Consider the following 23,868-nt stretch of genomic DNA (forward strand, 5'->3'; position numbering starts at 1 on the left):
AATGATGAAAGGAAAAACATGAAATAAAAATAGGTGATAACTTGACACATGCCAACATTCATCTAGAGAAAGAGGAGCTGGTAAAGACAAAGTTTGAAATAAATAATAACTGAAAGTGTGCAGAATGGAAGAAATAATGCAACCTAATGAATGCCCAATAAGATTAGGATAAATTATAATTTGGACACTTAATAAAAGTGTAAAGTATCTTAAAAGCTAATGGAAGACTAAACATAGAATTTAGTAGAGTAGATAGAGATGTCTTAAGGGCAACATTAAATGCCAAAAACATAAAATGTTCAAATTGCCACTCTGAAGCTAGGCATGGAGACTCATACCTGAAATCCCAGCAGTCAAGTTACTGAGACTGGAGGATGTAGAGTTTGAGGCCAGTCTGAGGTACCTAGTGAAATCCTTTAATAAAAGTTATTTTTAAATTGTTCGTTATTTTAAATTGAAGATATACCCAGCCAAACTTATTCAAATTTATTTTTATAATTTTGAGCATAAAAATGTAATTTAATTCTTAGTCTATTATACAAGAGCCCCTAAGAGATATATTTTATTTTAGCATGAACCAGAAAAGGTTTCCTTAAAGCAATTAATCCTTATAAAATATCAATGTCATTTGAAAAATAAGGAAATATCAAAGATGTTCCTCATTTATATTCATAAAACATCTGATTTTTTAATGTGGCTACATTTATTACATACCTGGAAGTTCTTAGTTTTCAACCATATAGTACTCTGAAATCATGATCTTTATGGAAATATTGCGTGTTTATATGGAAAAGCAAAATTATCTTGTTAAAGAAAACCTGGAGAAGCCGGGCGGCGGTGGTGCACGCCTTTAATCCCAGCACTCTGGAGGCAGAGACAGGCGGATCTCTGTGAGTTCGAGGCCAGCCTGGTCTACAAGAGCTAGTTCCAGGACAGGAACCAAAAGCTACGGAGAAACCCTGTCTCGAAAAATCAGAAAAAAGAAAAAAGAAAAAGAAAAAAAAAAGAAAACCTGGAGAACATGAACTATTTTTTCTGTAAATTTTTAAGACCTTGAAACTTTAAGGAATGGTATACAGAAAGCATAGGAGGAGGCCTCAGACATAGCTTAGTAATAGGACATATGTCAAACGTGCATTGATGTCTAGCACCATAATAAACTAAACTAAGAAGTATAAAAGGCATAACACATTAAATAACCCAGTTCTTATTAGCTGTTATTAATCTTGATAGCTTCTGAAAAAAACAGACATCATCTCAGCTTTGTCATGTTTAAGAGTAATGAGCTAAGATTACATGAGGGGACACAAAAGGGAGAAACTGAGTGAGTAATTTCATGCAAAAAATAGATGGGAAGTAATTATGTGTAAATTAAGTGTCCTTAAATATATTAAATACACTAGCCGGAAATACCAATATTCATAATGAGTTTTGTCTTTTATGCATTCTCTCAGTAACTATGAATTTCTATAAACATGATTCATGCAAAGGTTACTATGTTTGCATATATTTATATATTGATATGTGTTTCTATAAATACACTTATGTGTATTTATATACATGCAAGACAACACAAACATTTAGGGTGTTGGGTAATTATATTTCTGGATTATACTGTATATCAAGAGATTAGCTGACTATAGCAGATACCCATCAATATATTTATAAATCATGCACACAACAAAAAAATTATAGAAATATACTATTTTAGGAAGCAATTTATTAAATATTAATGTGAATTTATTCAACTAAAACAGGAAAATTTTATATAATCAAAATCTATTTAACCCTTATTTGCTTGTGTAAAAAAAATTGTTACAAGAACATTCACTTGAAAAAATGCCTGTGACCTAATACACAGGCAGTCTCTGTTCTCTCTTAGTTACTTAATCATAATTCATCTTATTATACCAGTGAAAAACTTATATGTTATCTAACTAGAATCAGTAACCTATAGTCATTAATTGGAAGTTAGGTGAGTCAGTACAGCTCTGTTTTTCCTCCAGACATAGTAAACTGTTGAATATGTACTTAGTATTGAGTTGTTTAGCTATAACTAGATACATGGAATAGTGCAAAGGAACCATTATAATATCCCAGGGAAAGTAGGTAGGAAAGATATAGAAGCATAATTGCATGGTATGGTCAATGATTTAGATGACACAATACTGTTTCACTGATAGGACAGTGCTATTGGACATTATAATCCACAAATATTAGAGGCAGTGGCTGGGACATGTTCAAAATACCAGCTATATAGTAGTGGGGTTTGGTAGTTGAGGAGTGGGCAGGTTCCTATGTCAGAGGAACTGGAGTGCTGATTCCATTGACAAGATCATTCACCAATAAAACTGATATAAGTATGAGATTAAAATGGTGATCAAAGTGCTTATAGATTTAGAGACTTAAGGGAGACAGAAATAAAAAAGACATTTGCCTCCTGGTTTGTCTGATTATGTAAGAACCAGATGAGATGTTGTGTTAGAAACCACAATGAGTTTCTCTAAGGGAACAGCAATGTGTGCGGTGGTGAGAACATTTTCTTTCACCAATGTGTTGAGCCCTGGAATCGCTCAACAAAACAAGGATCCTGACAAGTCTTCTCCTGGTCCATGGAAGATGAGAAAGTAATGTCATTGTATGTATTAATTTTGAACTATTAATGGGGAGAAGCACTTCTCTAACCCGGGTTTCGCGTCATCCTTCAGCTGGTGAGAGTTCTGTGTAGCCCCATGGTTCTCTGGATCACTCTGTGTATGAGATAATAATCTTCCCTGTCTTTAATTTCAGACATTTCAGCAGTCCTCTCTGCAGCACAAATCAAAGAAGAAGAACAAAGGTAATAAAAGAAAACAAAAGTTGAACTTCTTTTGTACTATGATAATAATCACCAGCATATTTCATTAATTCCCTCATTGCCTTGAAGCCAGTGTGGTTTCAGATTACTTACCATGCAGATCCTTTGATATCATGTGATCTCAACAAGTCTTGAGATGAGAATTGCTATTTCCAATTATGTTGTCATCATACGTGGAAGAAAAGGCATCAAAGATGCCTATATTTTCTGTGATAACACAATTAGAAAATGATAATTTTAAGATTGATAGTGTCTTACTTGGTTTTAGGGTTTATGAATTAATCTCTTATCTTTATGCACGTTCCAAAATTAAGAGTGTTGCTACTTACTATCTTTAGGAGCCATTGCAGGCAAGAGCAAACGACGAATTTCTTGCAAGGATCTTGGCCGTGGTGACTGTGAGGGATGGCTTTGGAAAAAGAAAGATGCAAAGAGCTATTTTTCACAGAAATGGAAGAAGTACTGGTTTGTCCTGAAGGATGCATCCCTGTACTGGTACATTAATGAGGAGGTAAGACAGAGCACATTTGTGTTCTCATTGGTTCATTATCTGTAACAATAATTGTCAACATTTGAGACATATGATTTTACATCGTATCACCCTCAAGCCAATTCGGGATCCACCTTCAGCATTCTGGAAGACCTGTTGCTCCATTTTTCTAATGTAGCAACATATCTGAAGCACAGTTAAAATATAGAGAAATTCTCTGTTTCTAAAGATATCAAGCAACTAATGTTGTAGTTTAACTAAAAACAGAGATTTTTAAAAGCTCTTGCTCAAAGTTTTATAGGGATTTTCTTTTTCTGCTTTGAATGAGGAGACTGCTTAGCAACTGAAGTCAGTAATTGTTTCAATTTATTTCAGTTTCTCCTAAAGAAAAAAAATGAACTAGTAGACTAATATTGAAACTAAGTATCCATTACAATTGGACCACTTGAGGGAAGGGGCATGTTTAATGTGTTTTAATTGTTCTTCCAGCTTTTCTAGTTTGTTTGATATAACATATTCTTATCTAGACTAATCATGTAACAATCAACCATGTGTCTCACTGAATTGTCAAAGTGTGTTTTATTAGTTGATTTTTTTCCGCTTGACACGGCATTACTTGTTTGCTGTACCTATCTACTACTTTGATGTATTATAAGCATATAGATTAATATATGTGTACATATAGGGTACTTGCAGTCTTATACAAACAGGATACTAAGATATTAAACAATTTGCATTTAAAGGGTAATTCCTTAAAGTTACCATAATTATTAGAACTTTGCTTATAACGTGCACGATCTAGAGAATTTGATGTTCCCCGAACAAGCTATTGCGCTGCTGTCTTACATCATGCTGAAAGAGCAGACTCAGGAATTACACTACTTGACCAATTGTATTTATCTCTTCATCTGCAAAAATGAAAATAATGATGCATATCACACTAAGCTTTCTTAGAGATAAATAAATGAACCACGTCTGACAAAATGCTAAATGTTCCAATAATGTTCTTCAATGAAGACTTATTTGGAAAATCTTAAACTAATAATTTTCCTATATTCTTATGTGAAAATATTATTTCTTGTTTTGATAATTTATGGCAGTCATATAATGAAATAAAAATCTATCTTACTAAGTATGTCTTGTTTATAGTAAGCAAATATGAATATATTTTATTTCCTAGATATACCAAATTTGGGTGCATATCAAGTAGCATCAAAATACAGTATCTCTGTTTTTCTTTATTTTGTGATTTACTTCTAGACTAATTTATAAGACAGTCTGTTTTCTGCATATACTAAATTATAGTCTATCTTTCAAATTATAAAGGATGAAATTTTGCATGTTTTATTAATTAGTGCCTATATTTTAATCATTGACAAGTTGTTATTACTGTTACTCATGTAAAATATAAATGAATATTTTTGTAGTGCATATTCCAGGAAAACCTTATTGTTATTTTAGGGAAATAGAGTATTTTATGTTGCATCATTATGAAGAGATAATATTCCAAATATATTTCAAGTTTTAAATTAAGGCCACCAAAAGTAACATAAGCTAGAAGTCAAATGGAAGCATTTTCTTTAATGCAATATTGAAAAAATATTTAAAGACAAAAATTTAATACTCCTTCTGTATATAACAAATTTCAGTTGCTATCTACAGCTCAAACTTTTAACTTTTGCATAGTTCATTAATAATAGAAATATCACAAATGCACATATATATGGTGAAAGAGAACTGAGAGTAGCTTTTTTTCTTCAAAATAATGGAAGGGAGAGTAATCTTACTTCAGTTTGATACAGAAAGAGTTGTGGACTGGTGTAGCAGTTCCAATACAATTTTGGAATGGTAAACATCTACGAAGCTTTGTTACAGCCAGAGCAAAGGACAGGGTTTAGCCACCAAATCACTTCATACTTGATTAAACTCGAGACTAATATAAGGCTTTGAATAATATACCTACCTAGTTTTATTAACTACTATTTAAGAGAGGAGTACTTATGAATTTTATTAATTTTTAGATTAAAAATGGTATTATGTAAGAGAGATATCTGAAACTACATATTTGAAAATCAAGTTGACCTACTTAATTTCCAAACTATTGAATACCCTAAAAAATTGTTATATAAATATATTAATTACAAGTGATAGAAAAAGGGGCTGGAGTGATTTAGTCAGCACTTGTTTCTAGCACCTACACGGTGGCTCACAACCTATTGTAATTTCAGTTTCCGGGGATCCAGTGCCATCTTCTGACCTCTGTCAGGCAACAGACATGCACATGATGCTCGTACATGAATTCTGATAAAACTCTCATACAGAGAACATAAATCACACCTTTCTAAATGATGGAAAATTTTGTACTCAAAATGTATAGTTGTTTTGTGTATCTGGTCTGAAACGTTTCCTTTTACTTTTTTTGGTTTATGATCAAACCCAGAGCTCAATACATCCTGCACAAATGAGTACTCTACCACTGAACTACTTCTTCAGTCCCCAACTTGTTTTTATTTTTCAGCCCCTCAAAAAAATTATAAAGCATATTTTAATTTATAAATTATTTTCTATCCTCATATTAACATAAAAATAATGTATATATTTTAGTTTTTAAAAATTCTAAGTTTTCAAAATATTAAAATTTCCTTTAATTTATGAATATATAGAATTTATGAAATATAAATAGAATTAAGAACAAAATGAGTATCACATTTATTACTCTAAGTATCTACATCACACCTACATGGTATAATTAGCTTCAGACTTCCTTGGTATGATACACTAATCAAAAGTGTTGCTTCTTTAGGATGAAAAAGCAGAAGGATTCATCAGTCTGCCTGAATTTAAAATTGATAGAGCCAGTGAATGCCGCAAGAAATAGTAAGTTCATTTTACTTGGAGAGAGGGGGGAAAGGATAATTTATTTTGTAATTTTCTAGATTTTAAGTTATAGTTTGTTTATCTGATGATTTCAAACTGAGAGTATAAGAAAGCAATTTTGAGGACAGAGCATGCATACAATTTTACTTATTTCTGTCGTGATAGAAGCATTATGTATGTGAAGTTAGGTTAGGCATTGCATTAATTTTATCGATACAAATTATTTAGTTTGAGCCGAACAGTTCTCAAAATTTTTTGTCTTGCATGTGCAAACACATAAAAACACCAGTGATGATGATAGACAAGCTATCACTATATAGCTCTGGCTGTCCTATAACTCACTTTGTAGACCAGGCTGGCCTCGAACTGACAGAGATCCACCTCTGTCTGCCCTCCAAGTGCTGGAATTAAAAGCATGCACCACCATATAATATATTTTGATTACGTTCTTTCACCTCTCTGAACTCTAATAGAAAATTTTAAAGATACTTAAAACCATTTTCCAATTTGTCCAAAAGTCAGTGAAAATATTTATTGTTTTATTCACAGTGCATTCAAAGCCTGCCATCCTAAAATCAAAAGCTTCTATTTTGCTGCTGAACATCTTGATGACATGAACAGGTAAGGTATTATTTTCATCTCAATTACTTAATTATGCCTCAAATTCAAAATCTAAGCCTTGTCTTTCATATTCTTTAAAGAATTTCATTGTAGATTCTGTACTGGTTAATTAAAATTGAGTAGTTCAGCTATAGTTATACATGATCATATTTAATTTTAAAAAATATTTGCCTAATTCATGATTTAAATTTCACATACAATACAATTTATATTTTCAAAATAATAAAGAATATCATTTTAAGAGTTCAACTTTTGTTGACCATCAATTTTACTTTGGGCTGACGAGGGAGGGGGACTTGATTGGGGGAGGGGGAGAGAAATGGGAGGCAGCGGTGGGGAAGAGACAGAAATCTTTAATAAATACAAAAAAAACTAGAAAAAAACGGGTTTTTAGATGTTAAATTTTAGGAATATATCTTAACATGTATTTCTAGATGCTCAGAAAAGGCACACAAAACCCGACTTATTCAGGTGCTAAATATATTTAGTAGAATATCCATTTCAATGATTTAGATGTAGCTAGTGTGGTCATTCTTGCTGTCACATTCATTTAGCACTGGACAGGACTATGAAACCAACTGGTTTGACTCCCCTGGGTTTCCTCGGTGGCTAAAGAAAAGCCTGCATACATTTTCCTCTGCACGTGCCACATTGTTTCACAGTACAGTTCTAGTCACTTTAAGGTTACTTTTGTTTTCTTTAATTTCCCCTCTCCATTTAATGAAAAGATACAAAATGAGTTTAAAAATCAAAAGGTCTTCCCTTTTACAGTTGCGGAAACTAATGCATATTGCATGTAATTTCCCTTAGAAGAGGCACCAAAGTGTAGTGACCAAAACTGTGACCCTTTAGACAAGACTGAATCCCAGATTACAATTTATTAACTATGCAAATTTATGCAATAAACTTAGCCTTTCTGTACTAAATAATTGACCCTTTTATAGACTGAGAAAAACTATCCCTCTCAGTAGGGATTTTTTAACTTTTAAATACTATATTAGTCTTCAGTAGCAATAAGTATTAATGTCTATATACTTTTGTTCTCTTAAGTCATTTACTTTTATTTAGATCTCTAAAAATTATATCTAAGTATTTTAAGCATAAAAATTGTACTACTTCATAAATATACTTAAGCAGAGGAGATGAATGCTTAAGCTACTTTTATAAATAAAATTTTTGACACCTGAAGTACAACCATGGTTTCTAAAAAGCAGAAGTGCATGAAATTAAATATTTATTTGTGGTTTATATAATTTACTATATTATGTGTGTGTATGTATGTATGTATGTATGTATTTACTGTAGTGTTCTGTCTGCATGTACACCTGCAGGCCAGAAGAGGGCACCATGTCTTTTTCCAGATGGTTGTGAGCCACCATGTGGTTGCTGGGGATTGAACTCAGGAATTTTGGAAGAGCAGCCAGTGCTCTTACCACTGAGTCATCTCTCCAGCCCCCTAATTTTCTACTCTTAAAATTTCATACCAGCACTAAGAATTTTCAGAGAGTGTTCTCCTTGTTCTCGAAGTGAAAATGCGTATTCACCTGTACATGATGGAGGACTCGTGGCTCTCTGTTTTTGGTGCTGCAATTATCCTGCAACTCCATACTTCTGTGCCCATGCTCTCTATTCAACCAAATGATACAGTCAGTTCCCTAGGGATACACATGAAGGGTTTGCATCATAACCAAAATAAGAGGAAGTAACACAAATGAGGATCTCTTGTATTACAAGATCAATGTATTAGGTGTCAGTTGCCCCCCCCCCTGTAAGAATTCAAATAATTTAACCATTCTTGATATCTGCTAATTTAGAACCATTTTAGCTCGCATTGTTGGTGCGTTTTATCAACTGTAAAAAGCTTTCTTGACCTACATTTGCTACTTGTTCCCAGTATACTGAAAAGGATGTATCACTACTCTTCCCTGATACTTCTATAAGTCTAAACGACAGAAAAGAAAAAACTAAACCAAACCCATGTCATTCGTTTTATTCTTTTAAGTAATGTGTCAAAGAAAAGAAACATCTCATCCAAAATGTCAGCACCACATTATACTAAAGTCTTGTTTTATGTAAGACTTAATGTACTATATATTTTAGAATTATCGATGTAAAAATTGAATTTTTAAATTTAATTGTAATGTACCTTTATTCTTTTCCTTTGTTTTTCTTTCTCTAATAATTTTATTCTTAGTATGTATTTTCAATAGGCAATTTAAAAAACTTGTTAATAGGATAAAATAGTCAGTGCTAAAAATATTCACACAATATCATTTATATGACAAGACACCCATATACAGCTTTGTCTGCTTCCTGATTATTATACATAGCAAGATAATGTGGATATTGATTTATTCCATATGTAATCTTTGAAAACATGCCTGATTCCAGAGGGGATATTTTTTTAAAATAAGCATAATTATATTCAATACATGCTTATCTGATTATTTCATGGCTTTAAAGGTATTATTGTTTTATATAAATTTTTATCATAGTACAGAATAATATATGTTTGTTCTCTAGGTTTTGAAATATATACTATGCCAGTAGTAACAGTGCCTAGTAATTAGGGTATAAAAGTACTCCTTAAATTCTATACACAAATGTGTGCACTTTTCTAAGTGTGCATGTATGCATGTGTGTGCATGTATCCTTGTAACTGTGAGTTACTTGTCTCTTAGTGTATTAGGCTGTGTTACTCTAATCATATTCCCTAACCTATATATTCGTGTTCTAAAGCATTAGAATATGATGAGGTAAGCCAGGCAGTGTTGGAGCACACCTTTAATCCCAGCACTCGAGAGGCAGAGGCAGGTGGATCTCTGTGAGTTCAAGGCAATCCTGGTCTACAAGTGCTACTCCAGGACACACGTCAAAGCTACAGAGGAGCCCTGTCTCAAAAAGCCAGAAAAAAAAGAGTATATGATGAAATACTGAAATTAGGACTAGTATTAAAGAACTTCCACATCAGCATTCTCGAAAAAGATGATGTTGAATATGTGTATCCCTGCCCTCCTTACCTAACATAGATTCCCTACTCCCAAGCAATTTTGACCTTCCAAATTTTACATTCCATGCTGCTTTAAAGGGTGGCATTTGCTACCTTGGTAAAACTTCATAGACGCTTACTTATATCCCAATTTGTTATCTGCCGCCATTGTTAAAATGCAGGCATCATGAAGACGGCTTCTTTGTTTTGTATACTCTTTATTCTAGGTGCCTAGAACCATCCCTGGCACATACAGTCTCTCAATAAATACTTCTGGAATCAGTTAACATATGTACATCTGCTTTCATGTCTACCTAAGATAGCAAGTCATAATTATACCAAGTATATCAGTAAGTGAGGTTCTTCCAGCTGGAGCTTAAGGACACGTATATGCAAGAGACAGCAACAGCGGTCTGTCTAGGCTATACACAGCAGCCTAAGAATATCCATACATGTTCCAAAGAAGTTTTATCATGATCAGAATTTTTTTTCTAAAAGTAGCTTACATTTTCAGTTGCCTTAGGAATCTTAGCAATCTCGTGTTCAGTGAAAGCAAGAACTATGCCTTATACATTTCTTTGTCTCTAAAACACAGGCTATTGTTAAACACAAATATATATTTAATAAATGATATTGAAAAACTGAAGAAGCCTCTCTTAAATACCTCAATTCACCTACCAAGAACTTCCATTTTCATTAGAATTCTGATTAAAACATCAATGTTTTTCAAGAAATGCAAACATAATAGTAGATTAAATGTCAGTGATCAGTTTTCCTTTAGTGTTATTGTGACCCTAACAGCATCAATCTACTCTTTCCCGAGAGTAGTCAAATTTGCCCTGTAATAATTCAACCCTTTTCTTACTAAAAAAAAATGAACTATATATTAAATTTTATTCTGAACTTTTGCTAATAATTCTTCATTTTCAAAGTTTTTATCATGAGGTTAACTTCTTGATTTATAATTTACTAGAGTATGTATATAATATGTATGTTATTGAATTCCTGTGAATATTTTGTTGTATACTAATAGGACCACAATCCGTTCCTTAATTCCCATATATTCTTTAGACTGATATTTACATGATATGTTTTACTAAACTGAAGTTTGTATTTAAGTTACTTTTTCTTAAAATTACAATTTATATTTGAGTAGATACCCATGAGAGATACAGCTTTCCTCTCCTCAGGATATGCTAGGTATATGCTACATCCAGCACCATTTGGAAAAGTCGTGAAATATGTGACTCAGTTAATAATGTGTAGCTGAAAGACATCCAGGATCTTAGGAGAAAAAAAAATCTCAACAACAGGTTTTCCTTCTTCTACATCTGAATCAGACTGTTCCACAATTTGATGATACTAAAACTCTAACAGTAATTTCAAAATTGGTTAAGGTGAATTCTCCCTGATTTCAGTTCTGGGAAAACATTTGGCCCATGCTCAGAATTTCCAGGTGGGAGATTGTCAGTTTGTTTACAAATATTTGTGACTTGATAATCCAATGGTTGAAATGATGCCTACAGGAAGATTCCTGGTAGAGTTAAATAGAAACTGAAATAGTATTTGGCTGCACTAACAATAGCAGCAATATTTTAAAAAAAAATTAGCTTGCTGTCGTTCATGAAAGTATGTTTTCTAGATCATAATAGGTTGAAATTATATATGTACTTTTTATATCTGGGGCCTAGATGCTCTCGTATTTAGGAACAAGATTCAAAAGTACTTCTGAGATGTAATTCCCCTTGGGTCATTTAACTTAATTGAGTATATTCAAACTATTATTTCATGGTAAAGCTATTATTTTTACAGGCAAGCTTTGTGACTTTTTCTCCTATCTCTATAAATTAGACTGACTCTTAAAAAGTGTCTTCAAAGGAGTATTTGTTCTGAAAAAAAAAAAGAGCAGGCATTTTTGGAGTGCTTATATATTTGAAGGAAAAGAAATGATATGGCTTTGGTCATCTCAAAATTTTTATATTCCACACGTTAACAGCTTTACATAACTGTTTCATTGGAATTGTATCAGTGTGGGAACAATTTGCAGTACAGTAGATTATTGCCTATTGAAGGCTTCAATTTTTTCAAGTTTAATAAAGAACGTATTTTATATGTAGGTTTATCCTATACTTAGACATTTTGCAATAAATATTTCTAACAAATATAATGAATTGTCATTGATGTCTTTCTTTTTCTAGGTGGCTTAATAGAATTAACATGATGACTGCAGGGTATGCAGAAAAGGAGAGGATTAAGCAAGAACAAGGTAAAGGAATACCTTTTATTTTATAATCCTGTTACACTTTTTTCTTACATAAAAAGGCAGAGCTAAGGAGGAAATAAGTTTTCTAAAGAAATTCATCAGTGACTCTTGATATAGCATTGATAAGGGAAAGATACAGTATTTTATTAAATATTAATGTATTTCTGCAAAAGACCCTCAATGGGTTCTGTTCAAAAAGATAAGCTTGGTGCAATATAGAAAATGAAACCTAATAACATACATATCAAGTTCCAGGAAACAAGGGTAAGCAGAGTCCTTCCAGGAAGGGAGTGGGGGAACGACTTTTGGTTGGCTCTGTTTTCTGAAGTAATTCTTGTAATGAGGAAATGGTGTGGACCAATCACTATACTATTCCACAGTATGGAAGCAGATTGCATAATTCTACAAATACTAGAGAGGCCATCTTCATCAAGTCTGTACGTGCAGGCAAACTTCATCCAACACTCTACTGTAGTAAAGGTGTCTGGTGGCTTAGAATTCCTCACTTTTATGCCTCAGTGTAATTTTTAGACTTTCCTTTGTGGTAAGAGTACTGAAAAAAAATACTAGTCTTCCTTTTCAGATTTCTTGAAAAGGTGTGGAATAGCTCTTCAAAGGTGTTTTGGCTGATTGTTTAAAGATAATAGAGTTGTAAATATGGGTAATATATAGATAGTAAAATTAACCGAGAAAAATATCAAATTGTATATATCGCAGAACTTTTATTATCAAATTTCAGAATTTTAGTACCTGATGTTGCTTTCAAGTTGAGAATAAGCTGGATTGTAATCAATTGCCTTTGTTATGGAAGCAAGTTTTATTGTGGAGGAGAGGACAGGTTCATTTATATTGCATGTGCAAGTTCCAATGAGTATTTTGTAGTGCATGCTGCCTTGCCCTATTGTATAAGTATATATTTTAATGCCTACTAAATAAAGTTTGGTAGAAAAATCAGACCAACGATAATACTTGCTATTTCCACAGAGTAAAAAGGTACCTTAACGTACATCAGAAACATACTAGACTTCCTACTTAATATATAGTTAAGTCTCTTGGTCTTCTACTTAGGAAACTGATAAGAATGCATATCAACTCCACACTTCTATGGTTATTTGATATCTCCTAAGTAATTCTTAATGCTGAAGTTAAATTGCAAACACAATATAACTCTGTAAGGTTTTAAAAAGAAAATACTAGTATCCAAAGGCTATGAAGAACTAAGTAGGTAGTGGACGAAGTAATGAACAAGTACTGTTATACTGTTGTGTAAGAGGAACGTGGAAAGGTCCTGCTCGACACTAAGATGCATATAGGTAATGATAATGCAGTATATATTTCAGAAATCTAGACAAAGGAATTTTAATATTTTACAGTAGAAATAATTCCTTGATGTCATTGTAAAGTTTTAATCACATAAAAATTAATGACCTATCAGCAAGATGTCTCTGTCAATTCTAGAGTTTTGGAAGTTGCTTACAATGTACTTCCTGATAGCTTAGGTAATATTATCTCCTTCTGGGGTTTTTGAAGAGTTGAAGACACACAGTTATAGAATTCCTTAGAATGGTAAAGGATAAATTAGATATAAAACTTTAGACTCACAAAGATAGGATAGATGATAGAGTATTTTCCTTAATTTTCCAAATTAAATGGACTAAATATTGTAACAATAATTCTAGCTTGAGAACTATTTTGTATATGTAATTTTACTATGTTAAAGTTAAAACTTTCCTTTTTATTTAGACAGAAAAGGGGAGATAATGTGGGATTCCCCTCTTTATGCTATGAATTCAATTGGTTAATAAAGAAACTGCTTTGGCCTACGGCAAGGCAAAATATAGCCAGGATGGAAGAGAGATATATATAAAGAGAGAGAGAATAGGCAGAGTCAGAGAGACACCAGGTAGCTGCCAAAGGAGATGGACACACTAGAATCTTATCAGTAATACACAGCATTGTGGTGATACACAGATGAAAAGAAATGGGTTAATTTAAGATGCAAGAGTTAGTTAATAAGAAGCCTTAGCTAATAGGTCAAGTAGTGTTGTAATTAATATTAAAAAAATTAATGACCTATATGATACTTCTTTGATAATTCTAAATAAGAACAAGCTTTAAAAATATGTCCTTTGTGTCAACATATAATGGTAAAAAGGGACCTTCCCTCTTCTACTGATGGCCGTGTTTATTCATAATTACTTATAAATTTTGATATTTCACATGACAAATCAAAATATATATTTAGATTTTTTAAGAGAAAAAATTCTATTTGCTCTTAGAAAAAAAAATCAGACTGGTTTCACCCAGTAAGCTATAGTGTATGTATTATTTTACATGTTCCTAAAGAGCCTAATTTTCAATGTTGCCTTTTTTTCTGGCATTGTTCTCTCCCTTACAGCGTAGCATAAGAAGTTGATTTGTAAAGTAATATTTCTGCTTTTTCTTTAGAACCCCAGCAAATGTTTAGATTGTTATTGCTTTTTAATAAGCCAAAAATTGCATCAAATAGGGATTAGAGTTTTTCCTAATTTAGCTGAGTAGGAAAAATAAACACTTCAGATTTCTTATGTATGGCAATGGCTCTAGAGCTATGGATAAAATGCTAATCATCTCTTTTCTAGTGTGCTAATAAGGACCACTTGAGGTATTATTTCACCAAAATGTCATGGTATCCTTAATGCAAACATTAAGGATAAACTCAGCCAGCATTCTTGGAAACAGTGGGAACTATAAAGATAGTGTGAGCTTAGCAAGCTTTGTGTGCTGGGGCTGGGAGGAGGGTGAATGCTAGTGTTATTGTCCAGGAAGATTCCAGGCTCTCACAAAACTACCCAGACCCTAGGACTCCAGATTCCTTTCTTCATTGCTCAAAAATACCACACAGAAATAAAGACTTTATCTGTGAAAAAATGAACATCAGTCATTTACTACCTTTGTGATCTGTGTCAGACTGCCCTGCAATAAAATCTGTAAATATACCCCAGAAGATAAATGCTGCTAATATCTCTTGAGTGGATTCAAAGTACAAAGCAGTTGATTATATGTTACTTTATTTAGTACTACCACATACACAACTACAAAAGTCGGTTATTATTAGCTGCTCTTTCTCAGATTATAAGATAGGCCCAACAATAAAGTTAAATAATGCCTATAAGAGAGTCAATGCATAAAGTAGTTGTATGGTGAAGAACCGAACCTTTGCCTGCTTCTGAATATCAGACAGGCTTTTTTCACAATCATTTAATAAATGTTTCTGGGTATCTATGCCAATTCATCTTTTAGGGAGGACTTAGTTATATTGGTGGTCATTGTCCAGTATCGCCAGTATTTTCCATTGAGCTTTTGAGACAGGGTTTAGCTGTGTAACCCAAGCTGATCTCAACCTGAAAATCCTGGGTCAGCCTCCTCAGCACTGAGTTACAGTTGTGTGCTTCCATGACCAGCTTCCCAAAACCAAAAAAAAAAAAAAAAAAGGTATCTAATTGAGATTGGAGACTTTGTATATTTTTCTCAGTGGGCGTTGTCAGGGTCCTTGTGTTTTAAGGCCTGAATAGAAGGGACAGTTTATTTTATGTCCTATATCTATTGCTAGAGACTTTCTATTGACAGTAACAGAAGTGAAAAGTCAGGAGTGGGTAAGGGAGATTAAATTGCATAACTATACCTAACATTAAACTGTTGTGTTAAACTGGTGTGTCAAGCAAGAGTCCCAGAAATGTAGTTCTCAGAGCTTTGGCTCAAGTCAGTTTCTTAGTTCAAATCCAGCTCCATTATTCCCTACCAGGAATGCAACAATTTCTGAAAAAAAAATCTAGTTGCATTCATTTTTAGTCAGTAGCATGGGAAAAACATTACAACTGAAAGTTTCTAGAAAGGGAAGGGTTCGTACTAAATTATGTGTAGGGATTTTTCCCTTGAATCTGAACACCACATAAGTCTTGTGGTAGTTGTTTTAGGATATAAGTTTTCCTACAGATTTCCTTTTCTCTTAATCTCTGTTCTCTCTCCTGCAATTGCTGTAGAAATTATCCTGCTTCTCTTTGCTTGTAACTCACAGAAGGAATCAGCGCAGGAGTTAGGACCACGATATAGCCGAACTGATTCTGATATGAATCTGGTGCTGGATTTGACTTACAATATTAATATATCTCTCAGAGTTGAACTTCCCTCTTGTCTCAGTTCTGCCAAGTAACTTTGTCTATCAGCTTATAGTTGTTATCTTTTTAAGTCGTTCTGAAATTTGGGGCTTGGAGCACCCATCAGCAAGTGTGCATTTTTTTTTTTTGCACTTGGCCAGATTTAGGGTTTGCCATGCCTTTCCAAGGAGAGGTGGGAGTATGATACTATAAAGATTCATGTCACCATGACACTAGCAAACAGCAATTGTTAGATAACCAGTGAAGGGAAGCCAAAGCAATTTCGAACATTAATTTGGAGATGTTTATATCAGAGATATAGAGCAGCAGCAGACGGTTTATTGCTTCTCTTCTCTGAGCATTCATCACGGCAATGTGACATACTTTAAAAACATCCTGTGGCATTTATTAAGTAAAGCTTCTGGAAAAAAAAATGTTCTAAACTTAAACATGCCCTCCACCTGTCGTGGCTTATAGAGTATCTTTCCCTTAGCTCTCTTAAGACTGGCTGTGTGTCATTAATTTTTCATGGGGTTGGGATTAGGTTATTGTGATCTTCTCCAAAAGAGCTAAAACTGAAGCTGGACTCTTGAGCAGGGTGATGATGGTGGACATGCCACAGTAGTTGAACTTAAGTCTTGTTTTGGTTAAGAGATATTATCTTTTCTTGAGGATATGTCTGTACATGCTTACTAAAGCCTCGGGGTGTCCATGTCTGTAAACTTTCAGATTACTGGAGTGAAAGTGACAAAGAAGAAGCAGACACTCCATCAACGCCGAAGCAGGACAGCCCTCCGCCCCCCTATGATACATACCCACGGCCTCCCTCTGTAAGTTACATGTGCGGGTGCTTACTTCGTGGCAGGACAGCTTGAACTTAATGATCCATTTATATGTTTAAAAGAAAGTATATTAAATTCCAAGTCAGATGAGATTTCATAGGGAAAAGAACATTGATGATCTAAACTCAGAAGGAAAATATGTTGTTATATTTATTCAAGGGAAATAATCATCACAGGTTGTTGGCAGAATGAATTTGCCAGGCTTAAGGGAGCAAAAAAAAGAACAGAAAAGTTTCCTTACCAAAAAATGTAAATTGATCTTACTTATTCTATACTAATAAAGTCAATTTATGTATTTTAGAAACAACTAATGAATATTAGCACTATAGTGCTGGAGGTCCAGCTCAGTAATAGATACCATATGCTATCTTAGTTTGCTTTCTATTGTTGTAGGAAAATAGCATAACCTAAAGCAACTTGGGGAAGTTTATTTGGCTTATAAGTACTGATTATAATCCATCATTGAGGGAAGCCAAGGCAGGAACACAAGCACAGCAAAACCCAGAGGTAGGAACTCAAGCAGAGACCCTGGTGGAACTCTGTTTACTGGCTTGCTCAGCCTGCTTTCTCGTACAACCCAGGACCACCTGCCCAGGGGTCATAGCACCCACAGTGGCCTGGGCCTTGGGCCCTCCAACATCAATTATTAATCAAGAAAGTGCCACACAAGCTTGCCTCCATAACAGTTTGATAGGGTTATTTTATCAATTGGCATTCCTTCTTCCTGATAATCTAGCTTGTGTCAAGTTTGAAACAAAAATAACCAGCACAGATGCACGTATCCCTGGGTTTTGGATATAGCCATGGTATCTGCTTTAATATATATGTTTATGGTGTTCCAGAATTCTTATGGAATTTTCTTAAGTCTATAACTCACTCTATGTGTATACTATATGTATGTATATATATATATACTTCATTCTTTTACTGAGGTAACTAATTACCCTACTTTTCTTAAGACTATGCCAATTTATGCCTGTTTCCCATCAAAATTACTGAGCATATGTCAGTGTTTCCATTTAACCTTTGCATTATTCCAAGTGATTAATATTTTCCCTTTTTTTTTAAAAAGAAACCCAGGATCTGAATGATTCCTTTGAAATTTATAAAAAATGAAAGGGGGCCACAGCTTTGCATTTTTGAAATTATTGTTTTAATTATCTACCAAGAAGTAGATTTGCATATGGTTTTTCAAATATATCCTTAGTTTTGTTTAAGCCTACCCTTGTCCCCACTCTCTGACCCCGCTGTCTCCATCTCCCACTTAAATCTCCAGTCCCCAGCATTCCCTCTGTACTCTCGTTCTACTCCTCTTCTGATAAATGCATCTTTTTCCCTTTGAGCAACAGTAGCGTCTTGGAAAGAAACTACTCATATTATTGTAGTTAATTTGTTGTTCAACATACTACTCGATATGTTGAAAGGTAACAATCTGCCCATGGATGATGCTAAGTAATTTCTCTCCCTTTTCCGAAAGGGGCAGTATGTTCATAGCAGCTAAATTTGTCCTGGCTGCCACTTCAACACCATTTGTAATTAACAAGTGTAGCTCCTTGCAGAAAGGCACCTGGGCTAGCCTGCTAGCCTCTGTAGCTGGAATAAGGCTTTTCCCAGGTAGAGTGTTTCACTTGAAATGTTTTATAGCATTTTATTGATGCTATTCATCTTTCTTGTTTGTCTTTTATACTATAATATATATTCTCACATTTAACATTTAGGCACAGAATAAATTCCTTTTTATGTAGTCTATAGTGTCTATACTCAGAGAAAATGCCAGTCCCAACAAACTATAACTTCATCCTACCTGTAGTCTCCAGAAATTACCATAGAATATACAAGACCATAAGACAGCTTTTCTGTGGTACCCATAGAAACAGACATTTACTTGTGAAGAAGCAGAAAGGTTTGCTTTGTTTATAGACAACTTGTTCTCATATATAAAGGCCTCTCTCTCTTTCTCTTACCCCCTAAGCTGCCTAAAATCCAGAAATAGGAATCTATGGGCGTTTTTTCTTTAGAATTTCGAATTATGTAGAGAATTTAAAATTGTTTAGTTGCTGAGTGTTTCTTATATAAACATTTACAATTACTCATCCTTCCATTATTATCAGATTTGTATTATTGTATCAGTTGTTTCATGGACAGCTGTTACATCTGTATCTCAGGACATCTGAATTCTTAACTATTAAAGTATAAACTGGGTCCTAAACTGAAGTATCTACAAATTTGCTCAGTTGTCACTTGCCTGTGTAAAACTCCATTTAATCCATGTAAATACTCTACGGTAAAAAGAAAATAAGTTCTTTGACAATTGAAATAGTCTGCCATTTCTGTGGAAACTGATGAGGGGCTCCTTTCCACAGATGAGTTGCGCCAGTCCTTACGTGGAAACAAAACACAGCCGGCTCTCCTCCACTGAGACTTCTCAGTCTCAGTCTTCTCATGAGGAGTTCCGCCAGGAAGTTACTGGGAGCAGTGCCGTGTCCCCCATTCGCAAGACGGCCAGTCAGCGCCGCTCCTGGCAGGATTTAATCGAGACACCGCTGACAAGTTCAGGCTTACATTACCTTCAGACTCTGCCTCTGGAAGATTCTGTCTTCTCTGACTCGGCGGCCATCTCCCCTGAGCACAGGCGACAGTCTACTCTTCCCACTCAGAAGTGCCATCTCCAGGATCACTATGGCCCATACCCTCTGGCGGAGAGTGAGAGGATGCAGGTGTTAAACGGCAACGGGGGCAAGCCCCGAAGTTTCACTCTGCCTCGAGACAGCGGGTTCAACCACTGCTGTCTGAATGCACCGGTTAGTGCCTGTGACCCACAAGATGACATCCAGCCACCAGAGGTGGAAGAGGAGGAAGAGGAAGAAGCAGAGGCAGCAGGAGAAAACATCGGCGAGAAAAGTAAGTATGTTTATGGAAATTCTTAGCCCGTATGCACAGTTAGACCTTTTCAACTTGTTATTTGAATCTGGTTCCCTTGGAAAAAAGGAATGGTCATACTGGATAGAAAGTTAGGGCTCCCTACTTTATGAACCAGGCCAAACATCACTAGAACAAATACTTTTGCTCTCAACTCCCCATTTGCTTTTTAAAGGTCATAGTTTTCATTTCTTTGCTTTCTTTTCTTCCCTGTTTCTTCTCCTTGCTTTCATGCAGCATCTTGCTAGTCCTCAGTGATTGCCCCCTAAGTCTGCGGTAAGGAACTATAAATGTTTCAAGTAGGGTGGTAACAAAGCCCTGGTTGAATAACCAAACACACACACACACACACACACACACACACACATGCACAAACACATGGCCACCAGCATTAACACAAATACTTTTATATCTTTCCTTTCACTGGCGGATTTAAAGGAGAAGCCTGAAAAACACTTTCCGACCCAAAAGTTTCATAAAGCATTTGTGACCTTTGCTCAGCTTTTTCTAGAAAGCAATTTGCCAGAAGCATCCATTTATTTGGTTGGTATGTACATTAATTCCAAAACTCTATTTATGGGTATCAACTTTAAAGAAAAAGAGGATAATTCAGAAACCTTCTGGTAACTCTCTAGGGCATCATAAAAATATATTCTCAGTCGAGCATAGTGACACATACATATATACTTAGGATGTAGAGACAGGAGGGTCAGGAATTTGAGGCCATTAAAATACATAGCAAACTCAGAGCTAATGCGGGTTACATGAGACCCACCCCCACCCAAAAAAAAAAAAAGGCTGAATCTGTTTACTAGCTATCAAGTTTGTTATATAGATGCCAAGCTTCTGTTTCTAACTACCGTGTTACACTGGTCAGGAAAGCCTAACTTATTTCAGGAAAGACTATAACTCAGTTATTTAAATGAAAGGTCTAGCTCTAATTTATAAAAGTCAAATGAAAAGATTGCAGGTGAATAGCACTAAGCTCTTTATTTAATGCAGTTTAAGTCAGCTAGTGCAGAAGACTAGCTCCCCCTTTTGAAGATAGAAATAGAATAAAATATTCACCCCATTAGTCAAGTATATGAGACTTTGATTAGAGGATACATTAGCATAAGTTCTTTATTACTAGTGGAAAAAACAACTCCTTGCATCCAAGTAACTAACAGGTCAGGAAGCTCATTTCAGTGTCGGTGTGAACCTTGGTTTCTTTAACATCGGAGCCTCTTATGCTCACTGACTTATAAGTATTCTATGTCTTCCACCAGCAAGCTAGAAGAACCCCTTGTAATAACATTCACAGGCTAAGACTGTTTCGGTGTAAAGTATATTTTAAACACAGTCTCCATGAGAAATATTACAAAAGATGTGACTGTCTATACTGGAAAGGTAATTAGCACCCATCACCTGCAAACAGTACCAACATCCATATCTATCAGAGATTATAGAAGATGCTTACGAAAGGAATATTTAGGAGTCACCGTAGGCTTTTTATAGAAGATCCATCAATCCTAATATATGCTTCATATTGTAATGATTATCAGAATTAACAAAGCCTTTTCTAAATTTTAAGTATTGATTAGAAAAGTTGTTATAGCTCTCATTCAGGTGCTTTACAACCTCTATACATAATACATAAATATGGGGGTTTTGCTTATTATTATGTAAACCCTAGAAAAGGAAAATACTCCACCTTAGCCAATTAAACAATATTAAATTCTCTTCATAAAACTTTCTATCCATTCTATAGGCAGAGTCATCAATGTTAGCTTTTTAAAGTGATTTATTGGGTTTATCCTAGTCGTAATGTGGGGAAGAAGCAGGAAGATGCAATCATGTCTGACACATGGTACCAGGCCTGCCCCTTCTTTTCAAGTTTCCAAAATCCCACAGTGTCTCTAGTTAGATGGATTTTGATATTTTTTTTTTCTTTAAGAATCCTCTTTTTGTTGTTCTGTGTATAGGATTTATTTTTCGGACGTATGGATGTACCCCTGTGTTTATATGATTTTTTCTAAAAGTTCAGGTTCCAATTGTCTTAATTGCATAATTATTTGATGCTCTCTTTTTCAGTGAAGCTCTTTATAGAATAAACATGCCAATAAATGTAACATTATACATTTTGTTATTACAGCCCAATACTGTGGGGCAGTCCATACAAGTTCGGTAAAATTTGTTTCACTAAAATGGTTATGTACTATCTTTGAGACCCCCATCTACTTCTTTTGGGGTACTCATAAATCTTCCCATTTGATTTTTTTTCTGTGTACTTCCAACTGTTTTGTATGGAGCACTGCATCCCATTTTGCCTAGACATTTTTTCTTATTCGCTGTAATGTATATGCACCTTTCTAATGGTAAGGAATTTTTATTCTAAATATTTAGGTTTTTACAACATGATGAATGCTTCATTTGGAAAAAGATTCACTTTACAAATCAGTATTTTCAAAATACTGTTTAGGATCTAGTTAAAAGATGTCATAATCTTGCCTTGTGTGGACTGGTCCTTAGAAATAACTGCAAAGGCTGATAATTCAAATGGAGCTGCTTGATATTATGCCAAAACAAATTGTACACAGAACAAAAATTCATGATCATTATGTTAGCATCACAAATGTACATCCTCTGACACATTTTTGTAGCCACACAGATTGACAACCATACAAACTTGCAAAAGTCAGAGTCTCTCAGTAGCTTGCTTCTATCCTGCTTGAGGCCAGCATTCAGTTTGATCCACTAAAGAGACTGTGTACTAGCCATGGGCATAGGTGCAAGGAAATTGAGTATTAGATTTCTGGCTCAGAACTTTTTTTTCATTTTGCCTAAACATTGAAAATAGGAAGTATTTAGACAAGTGAGCAAAAACGGGTAATACAAAACATGAAAATATAAATTGTTTTATAAAGAAGTATCATTAACAAAACTCCTTTTATGTAGTTTATTTTGTCTCAATCTATATAGTGTTATACATGGAGTGACATGTTTGCAATGAATTCCCAAGGACAAACTGTACCTAAATCCACACCCTGAAAAGTTTTTGATTTCCTTGTGATTGTAAAATTTAGCCTTAATTTACAAAGGGCAAATTTAGCCTTCTATAGAACAGACTGCAATCTGTGTTTTCATGGCTAAACTACCTTTTGTCTGATTTTGAAATTCAGTTATTTAACTGAGTCATACTGTGACAATTTTCTCAGGCTGAGCTCCTCTTAGTCTGAACTAGATGGTCCTAAAAGCACACAGATGAGATGAGATATGTCTTGTTTTCCTTTGACTGAAAAGTCAGCATGCATATTAATTATCCTGACCTACTTCACTGGCATTTGGGAAAAGACAAGTAATTTCCTATTATCCCAATTAGCAGTTTCAAAGCTTACTGGGATATGGGCCTTTTAATAATCTCCTTAAATTAAATTATTAATTATGTCAGCCTCTACAACTTTTAAAGACTATGAATCATTATAGTATAAGACAAAATATAAAGCTATACTTAATTCAGAACTGATTTGTTATTAACACTAAAGTACTATCTTGAGTAACATAGTTAGCATTGGCTAGAATGCCTTTTACTACTTTGTAATAGGGAATTTAGATGAGGTTTCCAAAAGCTTTATCCCTTGATTCTGCTCATATCCTCCTTGGCAGTTATAAGATAGTCTTTCTTAGATATGTGCACACACTTTCTTTGTGCACTCATTTCTTCAATAAAGTCATAATGTTCTATTTTTCATTATCTTGAGATTACCTATTGGTATTCTTATTTAATTTACACATGTATTTAGCTTAGTCTTCAAAATCTAAAGTAAAACCTAGCTCTTTCAGCCAGAATGGAAAGAGATGCATTCTATTACCATGTAACAACAGTATACATTAG

General features: G+C 34.3%; 1 protein-coding gene across 5 annotated transcripts in view; it reads left to right on the forward strand.

Moving 5' to 3' along the window:
* Positions 1 to 23,868, forward strand: part of Cnksr2 (connector enhancer of kinase suppressor of Ras 2) — a 203,627-nt gene that overhangs the window by 151,748 nt on the left and 28,011 nt on the right. For all 5 annotated transcript variants that reach the window (XM_050164390.1, XM_050164391.1, XM_050164392.1 and 2 more), the window contains 7 exons: positions 2,791 to 2,839; positions 3,196 to 3,368; positions 6,151 to 6,224; positions 6,774 to 6,845; positions 12,033 to 12,100; positions 16,963 to 17,063; positions 19,439 to 19,976. In XM_050164390.1, coding sequence (XP_050020347.1) covers positions 2,791 to 2,839; positions 3,196 to 3,368; positions 6,151 to 6,224; positions 6,774 to 6,845; positions 12,033 to 12,100; positions 16,963 to 17,063; positions 19,439 to 19,976 — 1,075 coding nt within the window. The remainder of the gene's footprint in view (positions 1 to 2,790; positions 2,840 to 3,195; positions 3,369 to 6,150; positions 6,225 to 6,773; positions 6,846 to 12,032; positions 12,101 to 16,962; positions 17,064 to 19,438; positions 19,977 to 23,868) is intronic.

The sequence above is a fragment of the Alexandromys fortis genome, unplaced genomic scaffold (genome assembly GCF_014885135.2).
Source record: "Alexandromys fortis isolate MF-2015 unplaced genomic scaffold, M_Fortis_MF-2015_v1.1 scaffold_147, whole genome shotgun sequence".
NCBI lineage: Eukaryota > Metazoa > Chordata > Mammalia > Rodentia > Cricetidae > Alexandromys > Alexandromys fortis.